Genomic DNA, 22,900 nt, shown 5'->3' with positions numbered 1-22,900 from the left:
AGCTTTCTACAATACTGTAGTTTGCTGGAATTCTGGCCCACTCCTCTTGACAGAACTGGTGTAACTGGGTCAGGTTTGTAGGCCTTCTTGCTCGCACTGGCCTTTTCAGTGCCGCCCACAAATTTTCTATGGGATTGAGATCAGGGCTTTGTGAAGGCCACTCCAATACCTTGACTTTGTTGTCCTTAAGCCACTTTGTAACTAATCTGGAGGTATGCTTGGGGTCATTGTCCATTTGGAAGACCCATTTGCGCCCAAGCTTTAACTTCCTGGCTGATGTCTTCAGATGTTGCTTTAATATATCCACATAATTTTCTTTTCTCATGATGCCATCTATTTTGTAAAGTGCACCAGTCCCTGCTGCAGCAAAGCAGCCCCACAACATTATACTACCACCCCCATACTTCACAGTTGGGATGGTGTTCTGAGGCTTCAAAGCTTCGCCCTTTTTCCTCCAAATATAACGTTTATCCTTATGGCTGAACAGTTAAATTTTTGTTTCGTCAGACCACAGGACATGTCTCCAGAAATTAAGATTTTTTTTCCCCCATGTGCAGTTGCAAACTGTAGTCTGGCTTTTTTATGGTGGTTTTGAAGTAATGGCTTTCTCCTCCCAGAGTAACCTTTCAGCTCATTGCGGTACAGTATTCGTTTTAGTGTGGATAATGACACTGTCTTACCAGTTTCAGCCAGCATCTTCACAAGATCTTTTGCTGTTGTCCTGGGGTTGATTCGCACATTTCGCACCAAAATACGTTCCTCTCTGGGACTCAGAATCCGTCTCCTTCTTGAGCGGTATGATGGTTGTACATTCCCATGTTTTTTATACTTGCATATTATTGTCTGAACGGATGAACGTGGGACCTTCAAGCATCTGGAAATTGCACATAAGGATGAGCCACACTTGTGGAGGTCAACAATTCTTTTTCTGATGTCTTGGTGGATTTTCCCATGATGTCAAAGAAAGAGGCTCTGTGTTTGAGGTGTGCCTTTATATACATCCACAGGCGTGCCACCAATTAACTCAAATGGAATCAATTAACCTATCAGAAGCTTCTTAAGCTCAGAATGGAATCATCTGGAGTTTTTTTTTTGTTTAAAGGCACGATAAACTTAGTGTATGTATACATCTGACTTTGATGAAAGTGATAATAAAAATACATATAAATTCTCCCTCGCTCAATTCTGACATTTAACAAATACAAAAAATATGTTAATATTTATTGATTTAAAACAGAAAAAGTTTACTCTGATTTAATGTATGACAGTAAAGAAATAAAGGTTTTTGTGTTTTTTTCTGAATGTATGTAAATATGTATGTATGTAAAATATGTATGTAAATGTATGTAAATATCTGGTTTCAACTGTAACTGTTTAAACGACCACTCATAACACCTTTGAGCGTAAATGGACTATTTTTCATTTGATTCTCCAAAGAACTGCTGAGATTAGTATCCAGAGTTACTTAATATTTGTATGTATATGAAATGTAATTTTAAATCAGTTTTACATTTTGGAAAAAAGAATATCTCATATGTTACTTTATTTTAAAAACATTTCCTATTAATAGTCAGAGAGAGGAAAAATCAACAATGTGTTATTCAGGCCATTCAGAAGAGCTTATTAGGTTTGGATCAGGAGCACCTGTGTTCAATCTCCAGCTGGACTCCTCCATACAGACTCATGCGAGTGACACCCCAATTCAGCACATTGCTTTTCCCTGACTTTCTCTCACATTTCATTTCCTCCCGGATCTCTTCAGGACCCAGTACATAATCCCATATATTCACATCAGTCATGTAGCCCACAAATGCATCCGAATCAGAAATTCCCAAGAAGCCATCCTGGTCCTTTCCCAGTATGAGGTCACCACCGGGAGGAATGGTGTAGCCCGCTCGCAGGTATTGCTCCTCCCCAACAACACCATTCACCCAGAGCTCCGCCCCTCCTGTGTGTGAAGCCCAAGTCAGGCAATAATGTGCCCAGACATTGGGACGCATCTCATGGGGAAGGTTGACAAACTCATTTCCAATCCAGAGCCCCACCTCGAAGCCCATAGTGATCATGAGCTCATTTTCGTTTTTGGGGGTGGAGTAGGAAAGCACGGTTTGCACAGGACGGAAGTGCATACGTAAGTTCATGCACACTGTAAAGGAGTGCAGGTTCATTGGCTGAGCCAGATTTATCAGAGCATAACTCTCTAGCTGGTTTGCAGAGAAGTAAAGCACTAGTGGGAATATCTGTGTTTCTTAAGTGGAAAAATTAGGATAGTGTTAGTCTTTTATGGCACATTCACTAATTGGGATTTAGGAAAAAATCAAATACTTGCTTACCTCTGCGGTTAGGCCTATTAGCACCATCTAAACAACAAACAAGTTAGGAGAATGATTTGCACAATAAATAGTTTTCTATATATAGTTGTCTAAAAGCAAGCCATTTCAAACAGATTAACACCTATAGTGTTGGCACAAGTGAATCATACCTGAGTATATGTGCTTTCCAAGAGAGGTAATCATGCCTTCAATATTTAAAAGCTTTTCCTCAATCTCGTCTTGCCTACAAAATGCTGACAAGAGATAAAAATAAAACAGAATGCAACTGCACACAAAATTCTTTAAAAATTAATAAATTAAAGAAATAAAAATTGCTTTTTAATACAAAAGTGCTGTGTACATACTGCCTTTGGCCAGGCGAGGGAGGAATGAGGACTCTACCACTCGGTCATTGAGAGGCTGTGCCATGCGGTAGTCATTCCACAGGGTTTTATTTTCCAGGTCCATAAGTGTGCTTTCCAGCTTCCTGATCTGCAAGTCACAGACATTAATAAAAGATGAATTTGAGACTTGTGTAACGTTTGAAATGTATTCTAATCATGAAATACCTGGTTATGGGACAGGGTGATGGGGGTATCAAACACAGTCCACAGAATGCTCTCGTAGCATGGTGGAGTCGTAAGAGAGCCCTCGTATCTGAAGAAATGAGCGAAGTTCTCAGGCAGCATGGAACGGACATTTAGAGTAGAAATATACATGGACTGCCCTGAGAAAGGTTATAGAAAGGAAGTGTATGAGGATTGAGTGTTAATGCAAAAATATCTATGGTAACATTCAATACAGTAGCTACCTGCATATTTGACGTTTTCCAAGTTATTGATGAAATCGCTGTAGTATGTGTTCTCAAAGTGACCATCCTGGATACAAGGAAAGGCACACATTAAAAAGTTATTATTGCCAATCTGACAGTAGACCCTGATGAACGAATTTATACATATGATTGTGCAAATCGATGGTTTCATAAATCAATGCTAAAAGCATGGGTACAAGTCAAAACTGTGAGCTAGAGAGACACTGCATAATGCAGCTGAGGAGAAAGCATGTAGCATCACTGTTACACCGCCATGCATTAACACTAACACTAAAACTAGAGAGAATGGCCTAAATATATTCTTCTGGGATTAAAAAAATGCCAGTGAGCCAACACGCAATGACTAGCTCAATGGCCTCATTTAGAAGAGTGCCTGACCCTGCACTGCACTTACATTTTAGAATTTAAATTGCCTCAATATTTGTTCTTGTTTCAGCTACAAGTAAAGGAATTAGTAGGTTAAAGTACTGATAGTAACTGCAAAGAGACTAATTCAGTGAGTAACTAGGGTTCTGGCACAATCTAATTCTTTCCAGATTCCAGACATACACACTGCAGAGTATGTTCAATATTTTTGTTTAAATCCTTGGGCCACTTAGCCGACAAGACAAACCATATGAATAAGACAATATGATATTCCTATGCAATATTCTTATGAATTAATCTGAAGAATTTCCATATAAATAATACTGTCAACAGTATTTGTAGGTCTACAAATCAGCGGTCTACAAATCAGTGCTTTGGAATTCCATGGTATAAGAAACCTGTTTAAGTATAAAAAAAAGGTCTGACTGTAATCCTTTATATTAATATGCATATAAAATAATTTAAGATGTTAAAAAACAATGCAATTTATTCACAAATATTGTATGTTCTATTTCCACAAGATGGAAGTCTCATACCTACATGAATTTGTAAAATATATTTTTAGATAATTTGCTATCTAAATATATGCAATATAGGATAAAGGTTCATTGTGTTATGATTTACCTCATAAAAGAAGGCCAACACTGCCAGACCATCAGGTTTATCCTTGGCCTCATCAAAGCTCATGTACTTATCAGAGTTGTAGTGCACCACATGGAGCTTTAAAACACACCAGGGCACAGAGATTAGTGCCAAGTCAGACTCATAAAGATCATACACATGGCTCAACGTGTTAGTTAAGTTAAGAATTATACATGATATGACATTAGACATTGGCTGGTATTTGTCCAATACTTTAAATAAGCAATGGAAGAACTTATAAACATCTTACTTCTGCCATATAACGGATGCCATCCATTGTATGTTCAGAACCACTGGCTTCCAGGTCCCGTCCACCCCAATGTAAGTGCATTTGAACGGCTGTATATTGGTTTGGCAAGCCCTTCGTTATCACCATAGTGGGTGGAAGGTTAATTTGGACTAGTGAAACCAAAAAAGATAGAACTCAAGAACTCACATACCCTGATGATCACTGGAATAATCAAATTTTTCTCTTTGTCGTAAATGATTGGTATGAGTTAATCGATTTTTTGCTCCAGTCAATAATCTTGAAATAAGATGGGAAACACATTAATAAGTCAAGCGGCACTTGCAGCTCTAACACACACACACACACACACACACACACACACACACACACACACACACACATATATATATATATATATATATATATCTCAATATATATCAATATATATATAAAGAGAGAGAGAGAGAGAGAGAGAGAGAGAGAGAGAGAGAGAGAGAGAGAGAAATGGAAGCAAGCCAACTGAAGTGTGTAGTTGTAGGTGTATAATGACAAGCATTTTTATATCCGCCCCACTTGTCCTGGCATGCATGGAGGAGGGATGGGAAACTTGCACCTTGTTCCATTCATGCACAGTGATGAATAACGAACTTGTAAGAAATGGCCTAACCTGATTTGTAAGTTAAGTTGTGTTGGAATCATGTACATGTACTGATGTTAGTCAGCAGAATTTTCATTCCCAATACTTAACATTAACCTACTTAACATTTCAGAAGCATTTGTAACATGGGTACAGTAATGTGGAGACATTTACCTGAGTGTCCGTTGTTGATCATGAGGAAGTTGCCGTTCTTCATCTCGCCATATCCGGTCATCTCGAGCTGTAGCATGTGTGGGTTGAACCGCACGTTGCGCCGCTTGATGTCGATGGGAGACTGTTTGCGGCCACCGCACGCAGGATACTCATCTGGCCAGTGGATCTGATCCAGAGAACCCTCTGCGAAATTGACAACTTTCATCACACACAACATATTCATGTTTCAGCTGGAAAATGAGTCTGTGTGCTTAAGTATGGAGCGTTAAGGCTGAGAAACAGTGTCCTTGGTAGTTGCGCACTGATAGTTTCTACCAAATAAAGCTTGAATATGAGTCATAATATTTTTTTGTGTTAGAAAATCTGTTGGCATAACGGTGATAGATAGCAACATCGAGCTATGGTGAAAACAAAAACATAACGCTGTGATGCAGAAACCTCAAATATCCACAAGTACAACTTTTCCCACATACTCACAAAAAAGGGTACTAAACTGTACCTTCCTTTGTCTCTGAAATGGTACCTTTATTGTATTTTTAGTATATATCTTTTAAATCTTTAAAAAATATATTTTCTTATCTATAAAAATCTTTAACTTTAAAAAACCTGTAACTTTAAATCTATACAGAAAAAAGTCATTAGAGTCCAATTATGTACCTCACAAAAAAAAATAATAATAATAAAAAAGGGTACACTATATCCACATTTGAAAATAAAAGACATAAGCACCTAGGTAGCACCCAAGGTAGCACCTAAGTAACAATAAATGGTATAGTTTTATTTCTAACTATGCAATTTCTGCATTACATTTTACTGTAACATGTTTTCCCAAAGTTGTGACCAGCCGAGTGTTACTCTAAATTCAGTTCCAAAGGGAATTAACCTCAATATTAAAGTGCTTATACAAAGCCAGCACTATAATAATGCAACCGTAAATTTACTATTTAAATCGAAGTTTCAAAAGTACTTGCCTTTATATGTCCAGTGTACCCCAGCTCCAGCCAGTACAAAGCTCAGGGAAACAGCATGTATAATCAAACTGAATAGCTCCATTGCACATCTGTGTGTGTTTTGCACACTCAGACTGGAGCAGTTGTTAAAAGGGAATGGAGGCGGGATTTAACATGTTGGTGCCTTGAGGCCAAACCCTCTAAACATCAGTGTGAGTTTACATGCTGTAGGTCAAAGAATGTTGCTGTAAATGATGTAAGTGGGTGACGGATCTACTCCATTCCTGATCCAAATTCTTCCACAAAGTTAGAAGCACACAGTTTTATAGGATGTCTTGTAAATGTGTAGCATTAAGATTTCCCTTTTCTGGAACTAAGGGGCCCAGAACTGTTTCATAAAAACAATGCTCCTGTGGACAAAGTGAGGTGCATTAAGGAACAGTTTGTCAAGAATGATGTGGAAAACTTATGTGTACCTGAATGGGCACAGATCCCCACTGCTATGTTCAAAATTAGTTTGAAAACCTTCCTAGAATTGTCATGTCAACGTCAACACTGTCAACTTTAATATAAATATATGAGAGATGGTTGGCTGTTTAAAAACTTTTTTTATATTAGCAGTGCCATTTTTGTGCCAAAAAATGGGTGAGGCTCGGATAAATTGCTTACATATAAAATAAGGCACAGAATATACAACCATAGAGCATGGACAAATATATAATAAATACAACAATAATCCATTTAACAAAATACAATACACAAGTCAAGGAAAGAGAAAAAAACTGAGAGGTGTAAATAAAGCATCGCACTGTATTAAAGTAAGGTATAATGTGACCAGGTGACAAAAGGTGTAAAGTGAGGAGGTTACAAAGATGTCTCAGTTATCACATGATATATTTAACTGAAAGGACACATGAATAAACTATTATTTCTACTTTCCTCGAGGTTACGTCACTGACTGACTCATTGCATAAATATTAGTGAATAATTCAAAATACAAGTAACCCCATTTGTATCCTGTGTCTAAACACAACATGTCTCTTTTAATCCATCTAGATGTGTCATTAGAGTATGTGGCAATACTTCCAGAAAGGGTAATGTTTATGTGAACATTTTTTCCCCTATTTCGATTAAGAATAATCAGGGATATGTTTATTAAGCTGCATTTTTGCATAGTCACATTAGTTCTCTAACTGTTCACTAGTTAGCATGCAAAAAGCCTGAAGAAAAAAATATTTAAAACACATAAGCCTGAACTGCATTGTTGATGCCCATGATGTTTCATCAATGGATTTATATCAATATGTTATGCTGTTTATGGACCCTAAATTTGTTGTTCTAAAGGATTTGACTAAAATTGCAGACAAGAGCAGATCTGCCTTTTGCATTATAAAGCGTATGTCTGACATGCATTTAGAGAAAGTGTGTTTAGAGAGAACACCAACATATAATACTCAGTGGCAAAGGAAATTAATCAACAAATTTTAAAATGACATTGTAGCTCCATTAACATTATCATTATTCATATTCAATATTCATATTGAAATAATACAGTAAAACATTTACCATTAACCTAACTAGAAAACTAGGCACCACAGGATTTTCCTGATTTTAAAAAATAAATAAACAGTGAGAGATTTTAATTTTGTTATTAAAACAGGGTAAGGACACTAAATTAAAAATGGTGGTAAAGCTACAGTGTCAGTTTAAAGTTTCTGATGTTTTCTTTAGAAATTCTTATATTTCTACATAAATATGACCCAAAACATCATTAGATTTTCACACAAGTCCTAAAAGTAAACACAGTGAACACAATCAAACAAATCAGCCAATAATATTGTACTTCTTCATTTAATCATTGAGAAAAATGATTCAGCAGTACATAACTGTAACTGTCAGTATCTGTTGTAAGCCCTTGTTTAGCAATTACTGTAAGTAAAGTTTTCAGTACCTTTAGATCAGTCATGCACAATGACTTAGAAGAATTGTATTCCATTCCTCAGTAGAGAAGAGTTTCAACACTCAGATTGTAGTGGGTGTCCTCATATGAACTGCTTGTTTCAGGTCCTTTCACAATTTCTCTTTGATTAAAGTCAAGATGGTTAACATGTTAACATGGCTGTTCTAAAAGATTATCTTTGTTCCTATTTAATCATTCTTTGGTAGACAGACTTGGGTGCTTGTCATCGTTGTCTTGGTGTATTACACATTTTTTATTGAGATTTAGTTCATAGACAGATGTCTTGTCGTTTTCATTTAGAGATCACTGGTATAATTCTGAATACACTCTTCCAGTAATGATGGTCCAAATGCAGCAATACAGTCCCAAAGCATGATACTATCAACACCATGTTTCACAGACGGTATAAGGTTCTTATGCTAGTATTCAGTATTTTCCTTTCTAAAAAAATAACGCTTCTCATTTAAAAATAAAAAGTTTTATTTTGGTCTCATTCCTCCACAAAGTATTTTACCCAATAGTCCTCTGGCTTTCCACATTATCTTTAGCAGTCTTCATGGGCAGCGACGTTCTTTTTGAAGAGTAATGGCTTTCCCCTTGCAACAAGGGTTTTCCGCGACACTGTATGTAGTGCTTTCTTGTTTCTTGTTTCATATTTCGTATTTCTGTGACATTTAGGACTCCAAACCTTTTTCTCTTCTTCTTCTTCCCTAGCATTTCAGTGACAGCCACTGAGGTTGACAGTGTATTCAGGGAAATTCAAGTCAAGTCAAAAGAAATTGTTTTAACTCCAGATTAGTTGGTTGTTCTTGGTTGTCCTTTTGAGGTCCTGTACCTTCCACCTATCTCAGTATAATTCTGTATTATTCTGTATTCAGTTGTATTCAGTATTATTCAGTATAATTCCTCAGTAAAACAATGTATCTTACTGTGCAACAATATACCTTTCCTGTATAGTTATTTAAATCTTAGTTTTGTTTATATTTTTATATATATTATTTTAGTGTATATAAGTTTTATTCTTCTTTCCTTTTATATAGAATTTTATTACTGTACTCTTATTTTGGTGACTTCTAGATGAAATAACGAACCCAATTTCCCCCTGTTGATCAATAAATGATGTTAACAGCATATAATCTTACAGGAATTTAGTGTGATGTTTATGTGCTATTGACTAGAACTAGCTAAAAGTCTTAATATGATCAATTGTAACTCCCTGGACATCTGTAATATAAGCAAGGAATGAGAATTAGAAGGAATTATTTTTTATGAAATTCATATTTCTCAGGTTTTACATATAGTCAGTTTTGTAGACCATTAAAAAGGGCAATTTGAACATTTTTAATATGTTCTTGGTCAGATGCGAAATAAATCAAAAGTTTAAGTGCTTTAATGTGGTTTATCTACTTATAATTAGGCTGTAAGTACAAAGGATTGGAACATTGAGGGGACATTGAGCAGATAATAGGACTTGATTAAGTGTCCATTGTGACATGAAACTAATTTAAATTAACTAAACCAAATTTTCTTGGTCACAAACAGACATACACAATACAACATGCAGGGGAATGCTTTAGGCCATAGGTCACTAACAGGCGGACCGCGGTCCTGGTCCGGACCCAGAAGCTGTCCAGTCCGGACCCGGACCTAGAGCCAAAACAAAAGGTCCTGATTTAAAACTTGACCAAGCGCTTCTATTTTAACCGGTGCAGCTTTTGCAATCTTTACAATAGTGTAGTGATGACCGGTTCGTGAACGAATCGTTCTTTTGAACCGGTTCTTTTTAGTGAACTGGATGAACCAGTTCACCAAATCGGACTGATTCGTTCTAAACAGTTCGCGTCTTGAGTCAGCGCTGATCCACAAGTTACTAAAGTTACTCACTTTAGGTCATGCCTGACAGCCCCTCCGACTCTAAATAAACTAATATCCCGGAGTATATGTAACTCCTGTACACTGAACTGAGACATGTTGTGCTGAGAGAACTGTGAGCTCGAGCTGTTGATACTGCGCATACGTGAATCACTGAACCGATACAGCGAATCATCAGTACAGAACAGAGAACTGTTCCTTTCGGACGCCTCCAAGAACCAAAGAGCTGTTGATACTGCGCATGCTTGAATCACTGAACTGATACAGCGAATCATCAGTACACTGAACTGAGAACTGTTTTTTTCGGACGCGTCCGACACTGAGAACCGATGAGCTGTTTTTACTGCGCATGCGTAAATCACTGAACTCATACAGCAACAAATGTAAATGGTTATGATTTAATGTCTTATCAACGTATGAGTGTTTAACTCAGGTGCATTAGTTTTTGAAACACCTGATTGAGCGAAAGAAACATTTCAAAATTATGCTTTTTTTTGTAAGTTTTTGTAAGTTGATGAAGATTAGTTTATTAGTAAAAGAACTGGTAAAAATTGAACTGGATCATTAAAATGAACTGTCCGAAAGAACCGGTTCGCGGAAAAGAACCGAACTTCCCATCACTACAATAGTGGTAGTGGAAACGCACAGACCAATTGCATGCGAGATAAGTCATCCCACGTGATTCCACTCAGCCAATCAAATCTGTGCATTCCTGAAGTAAACACTGCGACTCAACAGCGGAAGACAGATGAGAGAGAATTAGAGTAAAGTTACACATGGAAGAAAGATAGCGATACATGTAGAAAACAAAGGGAGAGAAACAGACGAGTGAGACGGAGAAAGGGAGAATAAAGAACAAATGACACTCTCCAAAAAAAGAAAAGTGGACAGCGAAAACATTTACTCCAGAATGGACAGACTGATTTCTGTTCACACTTCCCACTTCACACTAAACCAGTGTGTCTCATATGTTCAGAAACCGGGGCACTTATTAAAAGTGGCAATGTGAAACACCATTTTGAACAAACATATCCACTCAAATCTGAAGACAGCGTCCCTGAGACAGCTTTCCCAGGTCTGAAGAAAGCCCTATACATCCTGACTATGTTTGGCTCTACATACAACTGCGAGGCAGCTTTCTCTACAATGAACATAATCAAAACTAAATACTGTTCCAGGGTCACTAATGAGCACCTCCACATGTGTATGAGAGCGGCCCTGACTCCATTCAAGCCCAGGTTTAACCCTAACCCAAGCCAAGCTAGAGCTCAGTTCTCTCACTGAGATATAAAAGGGAAAGTTAAACACTTTATTTAAACATATACAATTTTCACATTTTATTTATTTTCTCTTATTTTGAAATGTAGCCCTACTTTTATGTATTTACTGAGAGAACATTATACATGTCTACAATCATACATATGTTCAGTTCTATGTTATGTGACAATAAATATTTTCAAAAGGTTTTTGAATTGTACTGAATTTATTTGATTTGACAGTCAGGTATTGATTGCTTGCAGATGTTGAGACAACTACTAGGCTACATAAATATATATCACACTAACTAGTTAGACATTATGATCTTCCGGACCTTTGCTTCAAGAAATTTTCTCTTACTGGACCTCTTTACATTTTAGTTGAATACCTCTGCTTTAGGCTGATATGTATATATATTACACAGATATGTGTAGGGTTATGTGCAATTACAACATTGAGCTGAGAAAGTTGCAATGAAAATGCTAACATTAATATTTATTAATACTGGATGATAAGGGTGTATTTACAGGAATTTAGTGGGTGTTTGTCTTGTGCAAACAAATCCAAATCCAAGGTTTTGAGGGCCTGCAGAGTGTGCGGGAAGAACCTCTTCTTCATTCTCTCTGTGTTGGCCTTCAGGGAGAGGCTTCCCTGACCACAAGAGAGAAATGTCCATTTATCAGATGGGACTCCAGTCTCCACCAGGACACTGTTGAAATAAAGGGGGTGGTACAGTAGCTCCTCTCTCACTTCATGCTGAAGTCCACTATTAGTCCCTTTGTCTTACTGACGTTCAGGAGAAGGTTATTATCCTGGGCTTGAACTTTCCTTCAAATAGATGCACATCTCTAATGTTCATTAAACAAGGGTTTAACATCCCAGGGTTCATTAAACAAGGGTTTAACATCTAACATCTAGGCCACCGATGCTAACCGTGAATAATCACATGGATGATAAGGAGCTTGAGTTCTTTGAGTTGTTTTCATCCATAAACCTACCATCTGCCCCAGAATCAATGAGAACTCTATAATAAAGTATTATTTAAGCATTATAGAAATGTTTGCACTTTTTTGTGTGTAATATATGTGAAAGGAGGAAAGTCATAGTTCAGGCTAGAACTCAGGAGAGCATGCCCTCTGCTGGTGGGAAGTGGTATAGTCCTGAACTGATGTTACATGTATACTTTAGGTCTATTACTTTTGTTTTATGTATTGTTAGCAACTTTTTTTTTTTATTATTTGATAAACGAAATGAAATACGTGCTAATTACAAAATAATGTGAACTGAGATGAAATGATTGCTTTAAAGAGTATTTTTGCAGATACCGTTGTTAGGGTTTGTACAATATAGGTATTCATTTTAAAAATATATAGTTTGTTATGTTATATAAAGATGAAATACTTCAATCAACAATACAGTGAACATAATCAAGCTAGCTGGAAAGTGTTGGAAAGAATCCAATGCAATACTGCTGTTCTTCTTTTAGACACCAGATGTCGCTGTTGCAGTCTTTCTCTCCCAAGGTCAAACTCTGTCTCTCACAAACACTGCGTCAGTGGCGGCCATAAGCAACGCTTAGGTTTGCACAGCATCACTAAAGCAAAGCACAGATCACTCTCACGAGTCAGTTATACAAAAGACAGCCTTCTGAGTGTAAAAGCAAGACTGGGAAATAAACAATGATGATGCATTTCTATTCTATTTATATATAAGGACTGTATTGTGATAATGAATGAATCAGAAGCCTTTTATTTAACAATTTATTTTTTAATAAAATATTTGCTTAAAATCACTATATACCGCCTTTTTAGTTGGTCATGTCGAATGCACGTGGTGGTTAGATTTAATAAGGAAATGTGGTCGGAAGATTCCTCCTGGTTCTGGTGCCGGATGTAGTGACTAATGCTGAGTGACGAAGCCTGGGGATGTAGCTGATGCTCGGCACGTAGGCTGCTGGGTGACGCCTACATCAGGCACCTAATATGAAAAACTTATTTATTTAATTATTTACCCAAGGAAGCATGCTCTTTTATTTTATTTTTCTTTTTTTATATCAGTGTTTAGCTGTAATTATTCTGTTAAATTGTGATGCACACATACTTTTTTGTTCCTTGAGTAAATCTAATGATGAAAGTTGTGATTTAGGGAAACGTGCGCTTGTCCATGCACGAGCGTGCCGCGTGATGCCAATTTGACCAATCACGTAGCTCTAAAAGACCGCACGCGCGGCTTCCTGTTTTTTTTTTTCCACCAGGGTTTTCACTGCGCAACATTAAATCCGTCCGCCTTCTGCGCTTCTGCTGCGGAGACTGAACTTACCGTCGTCCTTTGCACACAGCTAGGAAGGTGAGATCAACGTAAAAAAAATGCCATTGTCCTCCAAATACCGCTCTTGTTTAAATTGCACAGACTAAATTGTGACATAAGAGGATGTCTGGGGACGGAAGCGCGCGTGCTAGCTTTCCGACTTCATCAGCATATTAATATTACTGTATTTTTTTTAATTTTATTCGTGCAACGGAGTTCTAGTTAGGTTTACTTATGGTCTGCATGATCGTATGGGTTATTTTAGGGATGAGGAGTGTTCAGCTGCTCTTGTCATGAAGTTGGCTGAATCTGCTTGTTTTACTGATTCCAAGGGCGCAGTTTTTGCCCTTGAAAGCGAAACCGGTTGTTAATGTTGATTGTTTGATCTGTGGCAACGACCTAAACTTTTCAATCCTCAGTGTTCTATGATTAAACCCTATTTAACAAAAAATAGTGCACGAGCTCTAGCCGTCTGATGACGTCACAACCAGACCCAGTGTTTAAGTTGGATTAATAATTACATGGCATTGATTTCTGTGCTGATTTTCTGTCCTTCACCTGTTGAGTTCTGGCTGTGGACCTCCAGTTTAATATCACATCTTTGCCTGTGTTTGTGCAGTTAATGATGTAAAAGATGAGCTGCTCTGTGCAGGGATCAGGATCATGTGCTGCTGTCTGTCTTGTGGCTGAGATGCAGCCTGCTGTTTTGTGGCCAATGGCCGGTTTTCATTGACATTTAAGGCCAGAAGATTTTCCATTGGTCCGGCTAAAGCTTGTGTAGTAGTTGTGAATGTGTTTGCTGACACTTAAGTGGTTTATATTTGTACAAATGTTAGCAGGGTCTTCGTTACTTCAGCTGTTTCGTTCTGTAGTGTACAGTTGTATGCGCTGCTTTAGTATGATTTTGTCTGCGCTTTTGTTCTGAAGTCGGTACTAAAGGTGGAACATTAGTAATCCTGTTGCTGGTGACACATGCTTTAGAGGATCTAATAAAGATGTTGCTTTACAGCTCCTGGTTCCTTTTGATTCTGAGTTTCTGTATGTCTTCTCCATAGCAACGTGAGATTTTTGTATAGGTTTGTATTGTTTCTTCCCATCACCCAAAACATAGCAGTGGGTTGATTGACCCCTAGGTGCGAGCGAGCATGTGCCTTCTGATGGACGCCATCTGTTCCCGAAATAGACTGTAGGTCTGCCGTGGTTTTGACCGGGATTAAACAGTTTACTGGAAGTGAGTGAGAGAGAGATCTCTGATTTTACGTAATGGTAGAAGTTAGGATCTGCAAATACCTGAATTAACTCATCAAAAGTACCTTTATTCATTTAGTCTTTGTGAGTGACTAGTTTTTTCCCTTACTAGAATGAGTCACCCATTTGATGTGCTGTGCCAGAGTACTTTTTACTAATCGTCTTCCAGAGTTGTCTTGCATGTGAAAAGTAAATCAGTGTGTTCAGTATGTATCACACCTTTCATTTTTTTTCTTGCATATAAGTTCTTGTTTTACTTTCTCTCCCCCCCCCAGATCCTGTAACATGTCTATCCTGAAGATTCATGCCCGTGAGATTTTCGACTCACGTGGAAACCCCACAGTTGAGGTTGATCTCTACACTAAGAAAGGTAATGATTTCCGTCACTGTGTCGTGTCCCAGTAACAAGGTCATAGCAACCCATGTTACTATTTTGTAGTGTATAACCCTTTGCACCGCATGGCTTTTTCCTGTATACACTCATTATTCATTCAGAGCATTCCCTCAGACACAGCCTAGTCAATTGTAGCAGCCACATCGTTTCAAAGGGGCTGTGAACGATGGCAAGTCAGGATTTACAAGGCAGATGAAGGCAGTGGAGTTTCCGAATGAATGAGCAGTTCAGTTGCTTTCTCCATGATCAGTCTTCCGTGTACTATACGTACAGTAGGCTGCAAGAGAAGATCAGGTGGTAGATGAATATAAATAGTCGTTGTAATGGTATACAGCATGGGTTGCGTTGCATTTCAATGTGAAATGGAATTGAAGTCATGTCACTGTGGATGAGGGCATCTGCTGAGTGACTAAATGGTAATAAATACCCTGTAGCTGTGTTTAGTTATATTACTTACTGTACTATCTCTGTGTGTGTTAGTGTGTGTTAGTGTTAGTGTGTGTTAGTGTTAGTGTGTGTACATTTTGCAATACCAGTACTTTAGACCTTGAACCACAATTCAGTTGAAACGTTCCAGCCTTTTAAGCTCATGGTTCACCTAACAATGTAGTGGTTTAGCTCCTAACATAAGACCTGACTGTTAATGAGGTTCATTGAATAATTATTTGAAGTTTGGGCCTCCAAGCTAGGAAATGGCTAAGTTAGCCTTCCAGAATGTACTGAGCTAAGGGACAGCCCCTCTCTGAGCAATTTGAGTGCCGCTTTAGTCATCTTTTATACTCTGAGCTATTTTTAGAGAGCTGCTGTAGTATGTACTGTGGCCTCATTCTCACCCAGGTTTTCCCTCAGAGTTTAGAGAAGTCAAACTAAAACCTGTTCATACAAAAGGCTTGATTTTTTTTATTTTTTTTATTTTTTTTATTTTTTTTTAAAAACAAGCCTTTTCTTTAAAACCAACCTTAACTGGCTGGATGGTGGGCTGTCTGTTTTGACAGTACCTGAAATTATGTCAATTAATCTGAATAGTTTGTTTCTTCCTCCATAGGTCTCTTCAGAGCTGCAGTGCCCAGCGGTGCCTCTACTGGAATCTACGAGGCCCTTGAACTTCGTGACAATGACAAGACTCGCTATCTGGGCAAAGGTAAGGCTACAGAGGTTATTGCAAAAATGACAAGCTACATGATACTGTTGATGTATGAATCTTTATGTTAAGATGTGCCTAGGTCAGGGGTGGCCAAAAAGTCAGAGACCAAGAGCCACATTTTTTACTGTGTTACTGCAAAGAGCCACATCATACACATGGGCACACATGGGCACACATGAACATCACCTTTTTTTCCATGCCATTTTGAGAGTGAACTTGACACATTGTTTACTCAAATGATCTTGCTCCTACTGGGAAACTTTGAGTATTGAACTCAAGCGAAGTGAACCAGCACATTAAAAAGACACAAATATGAACGTAAGAGCCGCATGTGGCTCGGGAGCCGCGAGTTGGCCGCCCCTGGCCTAGGTGGTTAGACTTGATCAACAAGAACTGATGTGTTTTGTGTTGGAAAAAAGTGACCTTGATGCCACTTGGTTTAGCAGAGCTAATGTACTGTAATAATAATGTATTGCTTAAACAAAAAAGAATCAAGGACATGGATAATCAAAGCTTATAATTTTCAGTGCAATTCTTTTTTTCAAAATTTCAGAAACTATCTGAATTTCCTGCTGGGATAAATAAAGTATCTATTTTCTTTCATTTTTGCCTTATTAATGCCTCACTTTTGGCATTGTGCTTCAGTTTACAGTTTGTAAATAAGGCTGATTTGCCTTATCCATGTATCCATCATTTATTTACTGTGATTCTGTTCTCTGCCTCCTTCTTTCTCTCGCCTGTTTTGACACTTTCCTTTTCCTCTATCAGGGGTGAAAAGAGCTGTAAAATATGTAAATGAGTTCTTGGCCCCAGCTTTGTGTAACCAGGTAAATGAACGTGTGCAGTAACTAAAGTAAGGGTCATTTCAGCTGTGTGTACCTGAGCATGAGGCATTTTGTCTTTGAGGTTTGTTTTTCAAACTAACAGATGATCACAGAAGTCCTGAGAAACATTTGAAACTCCCCGATGTGTGCTAAAGCTCCCTCGCCTGGATGCTAATAAACGTTAGGGGCCATTTTGGGTCCTGTGATCTAATGTCTAACCAAGCCAACTCTGCATGTTCCCCCAAGCTCGGGTCAGTGATGATCTGCTTGTTCCTTGCAGGTGTCTCAAAAGCTGTTGAGCATATCAATAAAACAATTGCACCTGCCCTGGTTAGCCAGGTAGGAATATTTTTATTTGACTAACGCAACAATGTGTGTTAATTTAAATTTTAGGTTTTTGACATGGTAAAGATTATTTATTAAAGTAATTCAGCCTTGATTTAGTGACGTATAGACAATGGTTTTATGAAATGACTATTAATCAGGACAATGACGTTTATATCATTCTCTCCAGAGCTATGGGCACCCTTCATGTAACTTGAAGTATTGAGCTAAACTTTTTATTTATTTATTTATTTATATATTCTTTTTAATATAAAACCGCTTCCCTGCAACAACTGCACTGAGTTTCTTTTTTCTTTTTTTTTCTTTTTTTAATGACTAACAAGGTGGAGAAGCTTGTAGCGGAGGCTTGATCCACTCCTCCATCTGCCATCCTTTAAATTGTTAGTTCTGTGCAACCTTGTAATTAACCATTAAAACAGTGCATGATTAAAGGCAACAACAGTTCCTGGGGACTGAGAGCCAAAAAAGAATTTTTTTTTTTCCTTTTCATTTAAAAACTTGTCTTTTATTTTATCCTTATATTAAAAGAAAGAAAGAAAATAGCACTTTAATTAGAACAGGTTTTGTTAGGAAAAACGTTTCTTGTACTGTTTGTGCAGACATTTTGAATTTTATATTTGTCATTTTTGCTCATTTTCATGAAGGGTGCAAATAATACTGGAAGGCATGGTATGTCTATTTATGAACACTGTATGCTGTGAACCTGTTTAACACTGCACTGGCTTTGTGTTGACTGCATGATGGTTATAACCCAGCCTCATGGTTTAACACTTGCTGCCAGGTTTCCTCTTAAGACTTCCCTTTTTGTTATCGAACAGGACGTGTCCGTCATGGAGCAGGAGAAGATTGACAAGCTGATGCTTGATATGGATGGCACAGAGAATAAATGTAAGCTAACCTCTCAAACGTATGTATAAACACAGCAGAATGTATGTGTAGATATGCAGCTGAAAAAAAAGTGCATGAATGAATATGATTTAATTAAGAAATTTCTGTTCACTAGTTTAACACTAACTTGCTTTTTAATGTTACTTCTCAGCTAAATTTGGTGCTAATGCCATCCTGGGTGTGTCCCTGGCTGTGTGCAAGGCTGGTGCTGCGGAGAAGGGCGTCCCACTCTACCGCCACATTGCCGACCTTGCTGGAAACCCAGAGGTCATCCTCCCAGTGCCTGTAAGCATAGAACATGTTCATTGTTGTTATGCCAGAGTGTAATCTGTCCCCTTCTCTTTGGGATAGCTTTGAAATCTGTCATACTTACAGTAAACCTATTCATATATTGCAAGGCCTTCAACGTTATCAATGGGGGTTCTCATGCTGGAAACAAACTGGCCATGCAAGAGTTCATGATCCTCCCAGTCGGAGCAAGCAACTTCAAGGAGGCCATGCGCATCGGTGCTGAGGTCTACCACAACCTGAAGAACGTGATCAAGGAGAAATACGGCAAAGACGCCACCAACGTGGGAGACGAAGGAGGTTTTGCCCCCAACATTCTGGAGAACAAAGAAGGTGAGAGAAGAAATGGTGTCGGTTTGAGTTTGTGTGTTTTCCTTCTGCAAAAAGTCTGCTATTACATTGTTTTGGGTTTTTTTTTTTTTTTTAATCTGTGTGCAATCCGTGATTATGAAATCTCCAGCGCTGGTTCTATCACTCTGAAATATATTCCATGCTCGTACGAGTAATGCATCTCCTTCGTTTGCTTCTGCTTTATTCAAACATGCCATTACATGCTACTGTAGACTTCATGTCCTGCCTTTGCTGTACTTTTTTGGAAAAGTAAAAAGGTTTAACTGCTTTCGCTTATTAGGTGCTAGGTAACAAAATCCAAAGCCTGAACCACATTTTTTGAAATTTCATTTTTTAATTTCAGCTTATCAAAGCCAGACCACAAGCTTCCACCAGATGAATATAAGACCATTGCTAAAATCAGAATGTTTGAAACCATCTACCTTTATTCTCCCTCTTAAGACAAGACTGCAAATACCATATTATTGTGCTTATGCAGTTTCTGTTTTTAACTGTTTTTCTTTTGGCTTTAGTAATTAAATCTCATTTAATTTATTATATGAATCTACCTTTAAAGTGTGAGACATTCCCAGTATAGACCTAGCTTAAACCTACTGTAGGCCCTAATTTTAGTACTTTAGTGCTGTAACTGGAAATTCCTTCCTGAAGCAGAAGCACAGGGTTTCCTATTTCATACCAGGCATCTGCAGGGACAGTCAGGCACCTACAGTGAGACCTGCCATGCTGTGCTAAATGTCTCTCAGCTGTTGAACCCTGCTCTCTCCTACCTCCAAGGCAAAAGCAGAAGTTTATTATTAGGTTTTTAGAGTTTTGAGAATTCGAGAATCTGCAGCATTGTTTCATTGTTGATGTAATGTAAGATTTACATTGTTGATGTATAAGAAATGGGTTTCTTTTTAGAAGATTGGTTAGAAACCGTTTCTTCATGTAGATGTTGCAAAAGAGCTCAAAAGCAGAAGAATAATGCAACCATGATGAGTGTTTATTGCATCAGCCATTTATAAGGTGTTTTATTTTAATTCTGTATTTCTCCCCCAGCTCTTGAGCTGCTGAAGACCGCCATCAGCAAGGCTGGCTACACTGACAAGGTTGTGATTGGTATGGATGTTGCAGCCTCTGAATTTTATAAAGATGGCAAATATGACCTGGACTTCAAGTCACCTGATGACCCCAAGCGTTACATCAGCCACGACAAGCTCGCTGATCTCTACAAGAGCTTTGTGAAGGATTATCCTGGTCAGTTTCATCAGCTATGAATGAGCGCATTTTACATCACTTTAAGCCTTTAGCTAAAGGTTCTTTATATATTTCCATATAGAGCTTCCATAAGTGCTGCAAACAAGTGCTGTTTTATCCTTTGCTATAGATGCTATAAACCTTAAGCTTTCTATACAATATATATGGTGCAAACATATTTAAGTTTATAATGTCAGTGTAGTTAAATATCTTTGACATAACCAAATTGATGTACCAGTTGTAGTAGTGGGGGGGGGAAAGATTCCAATGTATTTAACGGGTTCTTTTTAATGGGATAAACCCTGAAGCCATCAACTGAGCCATGATAATGCGCTCTGTGATGTATGTGCCCCTGAGCACACAACCCTTTCACTGTGGTTTCGAGGCTCACAGGGGCTCTGTGCAATATATATTTAACGGATGACTGCATTTTTAATACATGCCAGATATAAAAGCTAATGCAAGCTTATTTATGAAATATTTTTGTGTGCTGTGCAATTTGAGCCTTTTTTTTTTTTTTTTTTGGCTATTTCAATAGCCCCATTTTTACTTGTAACTATTTTCAGATCATGAACAACTAGTAGACCATGCTGTGTGGGAGTGGGAAAGTTCTTATTTTCTTCTTTTCCCAACTCAGTTGTCTCCATTGAGGACCCCTTTGACCAGGATGACTGGGAAGCCTGGTCCAAGTTCACAGGCAGCACCAGCATCCAGGTTGTGGGTGACGATCTGACCGTGACCAACCCCAAACGAATTGCTAAGGCCGTATCAGAAAAGGCCTGCAATTGCCTGCTACTGAAGGTCAACCAGATTGGCTCTGTCACAGAGTCCCTCCAGGCGTGAGTGACCACAATCTTTAATTGATTGGCTTTCTGTATTAAGCTTTTCATCAGCTAGCATGTAACATATTGCACATACTGGAAAGTTTGATTACTGAAACTTGTATTGATATCTTTGCTGCCTTTGTGTAGCTGCAAGCTGGCTCAGTCCAGTGGCTGGGGTGTGATGGTGAGCCACCGCTCTGGAGAAACCGAGGACACCTTCATTGCTGATCTGGTGGTTGGCCTCTGCACTGGCCAGGTGAGTGTAACTACAATAAATATTTCATGTGTTTAATCATTGAACAGAAAGAGTAATGTGTGTCTCTTACTTTAGATCAAGACTGGCGCCCCCTGCAGGTCTGAGCGTCTGGCAAAGTACAATCAGCTTCTCAGGTATGATTACAGAGCTTGAGGATACATGTGCTTCATGTTTAACAAATACTCTAGGGTTTTTTTTTTATTTTACATACAAGTGGTCACCACACACAGTATTGACATGTTGCTGAGAGACAAAAACCCTATTTATTCCAAAGCTTTAGGGCAGTTATTGAACTCTATAAAACGTTACAAATCCATGAGGATATATATATATGTATATATATATATATATATATATATATATATATATATATATATATATATATATATATATATATATATATATATATATATATGTATATGTGTGGCAGTTAAAGATATCAAAGACAATTTTCATAAGCTGGTGTGAAAGGGTTTGTTTATAGATTAGCCATAATTGAGTGTTGAATTTTTCTCTGCAGGATTGAAGAGGAACTTGGAGACAAGGCCCGCTTTGCTGGCCAGAACTTCAGGAAGCCCATCTGAAGAGCAGGCCTTTCTCAGGCCACTGTTTACCATACTCATGCTCCCACACATTAAGCCACGCTGTATCACACTCTCGAGCCGAAGGATCCTGGAAAGGCATTGAAATTTAAGGTCCAAATCTGTAGGCTAAGACATAAATATGTTTCAGTGCCAATGAAACACTCATCTTTCTATGCTTTGGCACTCAAATAATAGCATTGGTCCTAATTATAATCTGTGTATTGTGTGTGATGTTTCCTTGCTTTTTGTGTGTTGTACTGAGTCTGGGCATCTATTAATTTAGAGTTAATTTGTTCAGTCTTCTGCACTGTGTGTAGTAACATGCGCTCGTTGTGTTGCTATTGAAAAGCTGTAGCGCTCCTGTAAAGTGTGGCATAACAACAAATAAACTTGTGTGGAAGTGGCATTGAATTGGTGTGTTGATTTTTACGATTTATTAATTGGATGCATAAAACTATTCATCGATTATCCATTGTTGGTTAAAAACATGTGGGGCTGTGTGGATTGTTGAACAGTAACATGAGTAGAGTGGAAAAGAAATGATGCCTCCTTGGTGTAAGTCAAGGTAATATGAGAGGCTGTTCTGCCTAAAACAGTGACGCATGAACAAGTAACAAAAGCCATGGTGTCTCATCCTTACTACTACTTTATACTCATGCGTAGGGTTTTAGGGTTTGGTATTTTCATTTTGATTTGTAAAATGCAATGAACAAAAGTATTTTAAACAGTGTTTAACTAGGACCATTGTTTTTAAAACACTAGCTCAAAATACTGTACAGGGATTGTAGGTCTGTGCTGACCTCTGCTGTTATTCTAGAGTAATGCTACTATCTGAAGCCTGCATCATCCTGGGCTATTTATTGCCTTAAACTGTAGGTACACGCCATATATTTAGCTTTATAAGTCAAAACGCCTTCTACCAGCCTGACCCTGTACATATAAGTTGCAATATCAAATTGCATATGTTCTAATGGTCAACG

At 38.1% G+C, this 22,900-nt stretch overlaps 2 protein-coding genes across 3 annotated transcripts; one reads left to right on the top strand and one right to left on the bottom strand.

Annotated features, from left to right (window-relative positions):
- Positions 1 to 1,404: 1,404 nt before the first annotated feature.
- ca6 (carbonic anhydrase VI) lies at positions 1,405 to 5,415 on the bottom strand. The gene is made up of 9 exons (XM_060894539.1): positions 5,193 to 5,415; positions 4,403 to 4,551; positions 4,135 to 4,230; positions 3,124 to 3,190; positions 2,882 to 3,039; positions 2,678 to 2,804; positions 2,483 to 2,566; positions 2,334 to 2,360; positions 1,405 to 2,248 (listed from the first exon to the last, which is right to left on the bottom strand). The coding sequence occupies exons 1-9, from the start codon at positions 5,413 to 5,415 to the stop codon at positions 1,635 to 1,637; spliced, it is 1,545 nt and encodes a 514-aa protein (XP_060750522.1). The 3' UTR covers positions 1,405 to 1,634.
- Positions 5,416 to 13,422: 8,007 nt separating this feature from the next.
- Positions 13,423 to 22,324, top strand: eno1a (enolase 1a, (alpha)). 2 transcript variants are annotated; one of them, XM_060893539.1, is made up of 12 exons: positions 13,423 to 13,577; positions 15,062 to 15,156; positions 16,226 to 16,321; positions 17,093 to 17,151; positions 18,312 to 18,381; positions 18,533 to 18,666; positions 18,780 to 19,002; positions 20,059 to 20,256; positions 20,894 to 21,095; positions 21,228 to 21,336; positions 21,412 to 21,470; positions 21,857 to 22,324. In XM_060893539.1, exons 2-12 carry the CDS (start codon positions 15,072 to 15,074, stop codon positions 21,918 to 21,920), a joined length of 1,299 nt encoding a protein of 432 aa, XP_060749522.1. In that variant the 5' UTR covers positions 13,423 to 13,577; positions 15,062 to 15,071; the 3' UTR covers positions 21,921 to 22,324. The 2 variants fall into 2 exon arrangements, with proteins under 2 accessions (XP_060749522.1, XP_060749521.1); XM_060893538.1 differs by lacking the exon at positions 17,093 to 17,151 and adding an exon at positions 17,429 to 17,487 and having other exon boundaries at positions 13,424 to 13,577.
- The last annotated feature ends 576 nt before the right edge of the window (positions 22,325 to 22,900 follow it).

The sequence above is a fragment of the Tachysurus vachellii genome, chromosome 19 (assembly GCF_030014155.1).
Source record: "Tachysurus vachellii isolate PV-2020 chromosome 19, HZAU_Pvac_v1, whole genome shotgun sequence".
Classification (NCBI taxonomy): Eukaryota; Metazoa; Chordata; class Actinopteri; order Siluriformes; family Bagridae; genus Tachysurus; species Tachysurus vachellii.
The sequence above is the reverse complement of the archived record's forward strand: the minus strand, read 5'-3'. Positions and strand labels throughout refer to the sequence as shown.

What these genes read in the sequence shown, in the direction of transcription:
- ca6 (XM_060894539.1), bottom strand. Translation starts at nt 5,415, where the DNA reads ATGAATATGTTGTGTGTGATGAAAGTTGTCAATTTCGCAGAGGGTTCT. An exon ending in GCATCCGTTATATGGCAGAA is followed by an intron (nt 4,231 to 4,402) that starts GTAAGATGTTTA and finishes TGTGTTTTAAAG; the next exon opens with CTCCATGTGGTGCACTACAA. An exon ending in TGGAAAGCACATATACTCAG is followed by an intron (nt 2,361 to 2,482) that starts GTATGATTCACT and finishes TTTGTTGTTTAG; the next exon opens with ATGGTGCTAATAGGCCTAAC.
- eno1a (XM_060893539.1), top strand. Translation starts at nt 15,072, where the DNA reads ATGTCTATCCTGAAGATTCATGCCCGTGAGATTTTCGACTCACGTGGA. An exon ending in CCCCAGCTTTGTGTAACCAG is followed by an intron (nt 17,152 to 18,311) that starts GTAAATGAACGT and finishes GTTATCGAACAG; the next exon opens with GACGTGTCCGTCATGGAGCA. An exon ending in AAGTACAATCAGCTTCTCAG is followed by an intron (nt 21,471 to 21,856) that starts GTATGATTACAG and finishes TTTTCTCTGCAG; the next exon opens with GATTGAAGAGGAACTTGGAG.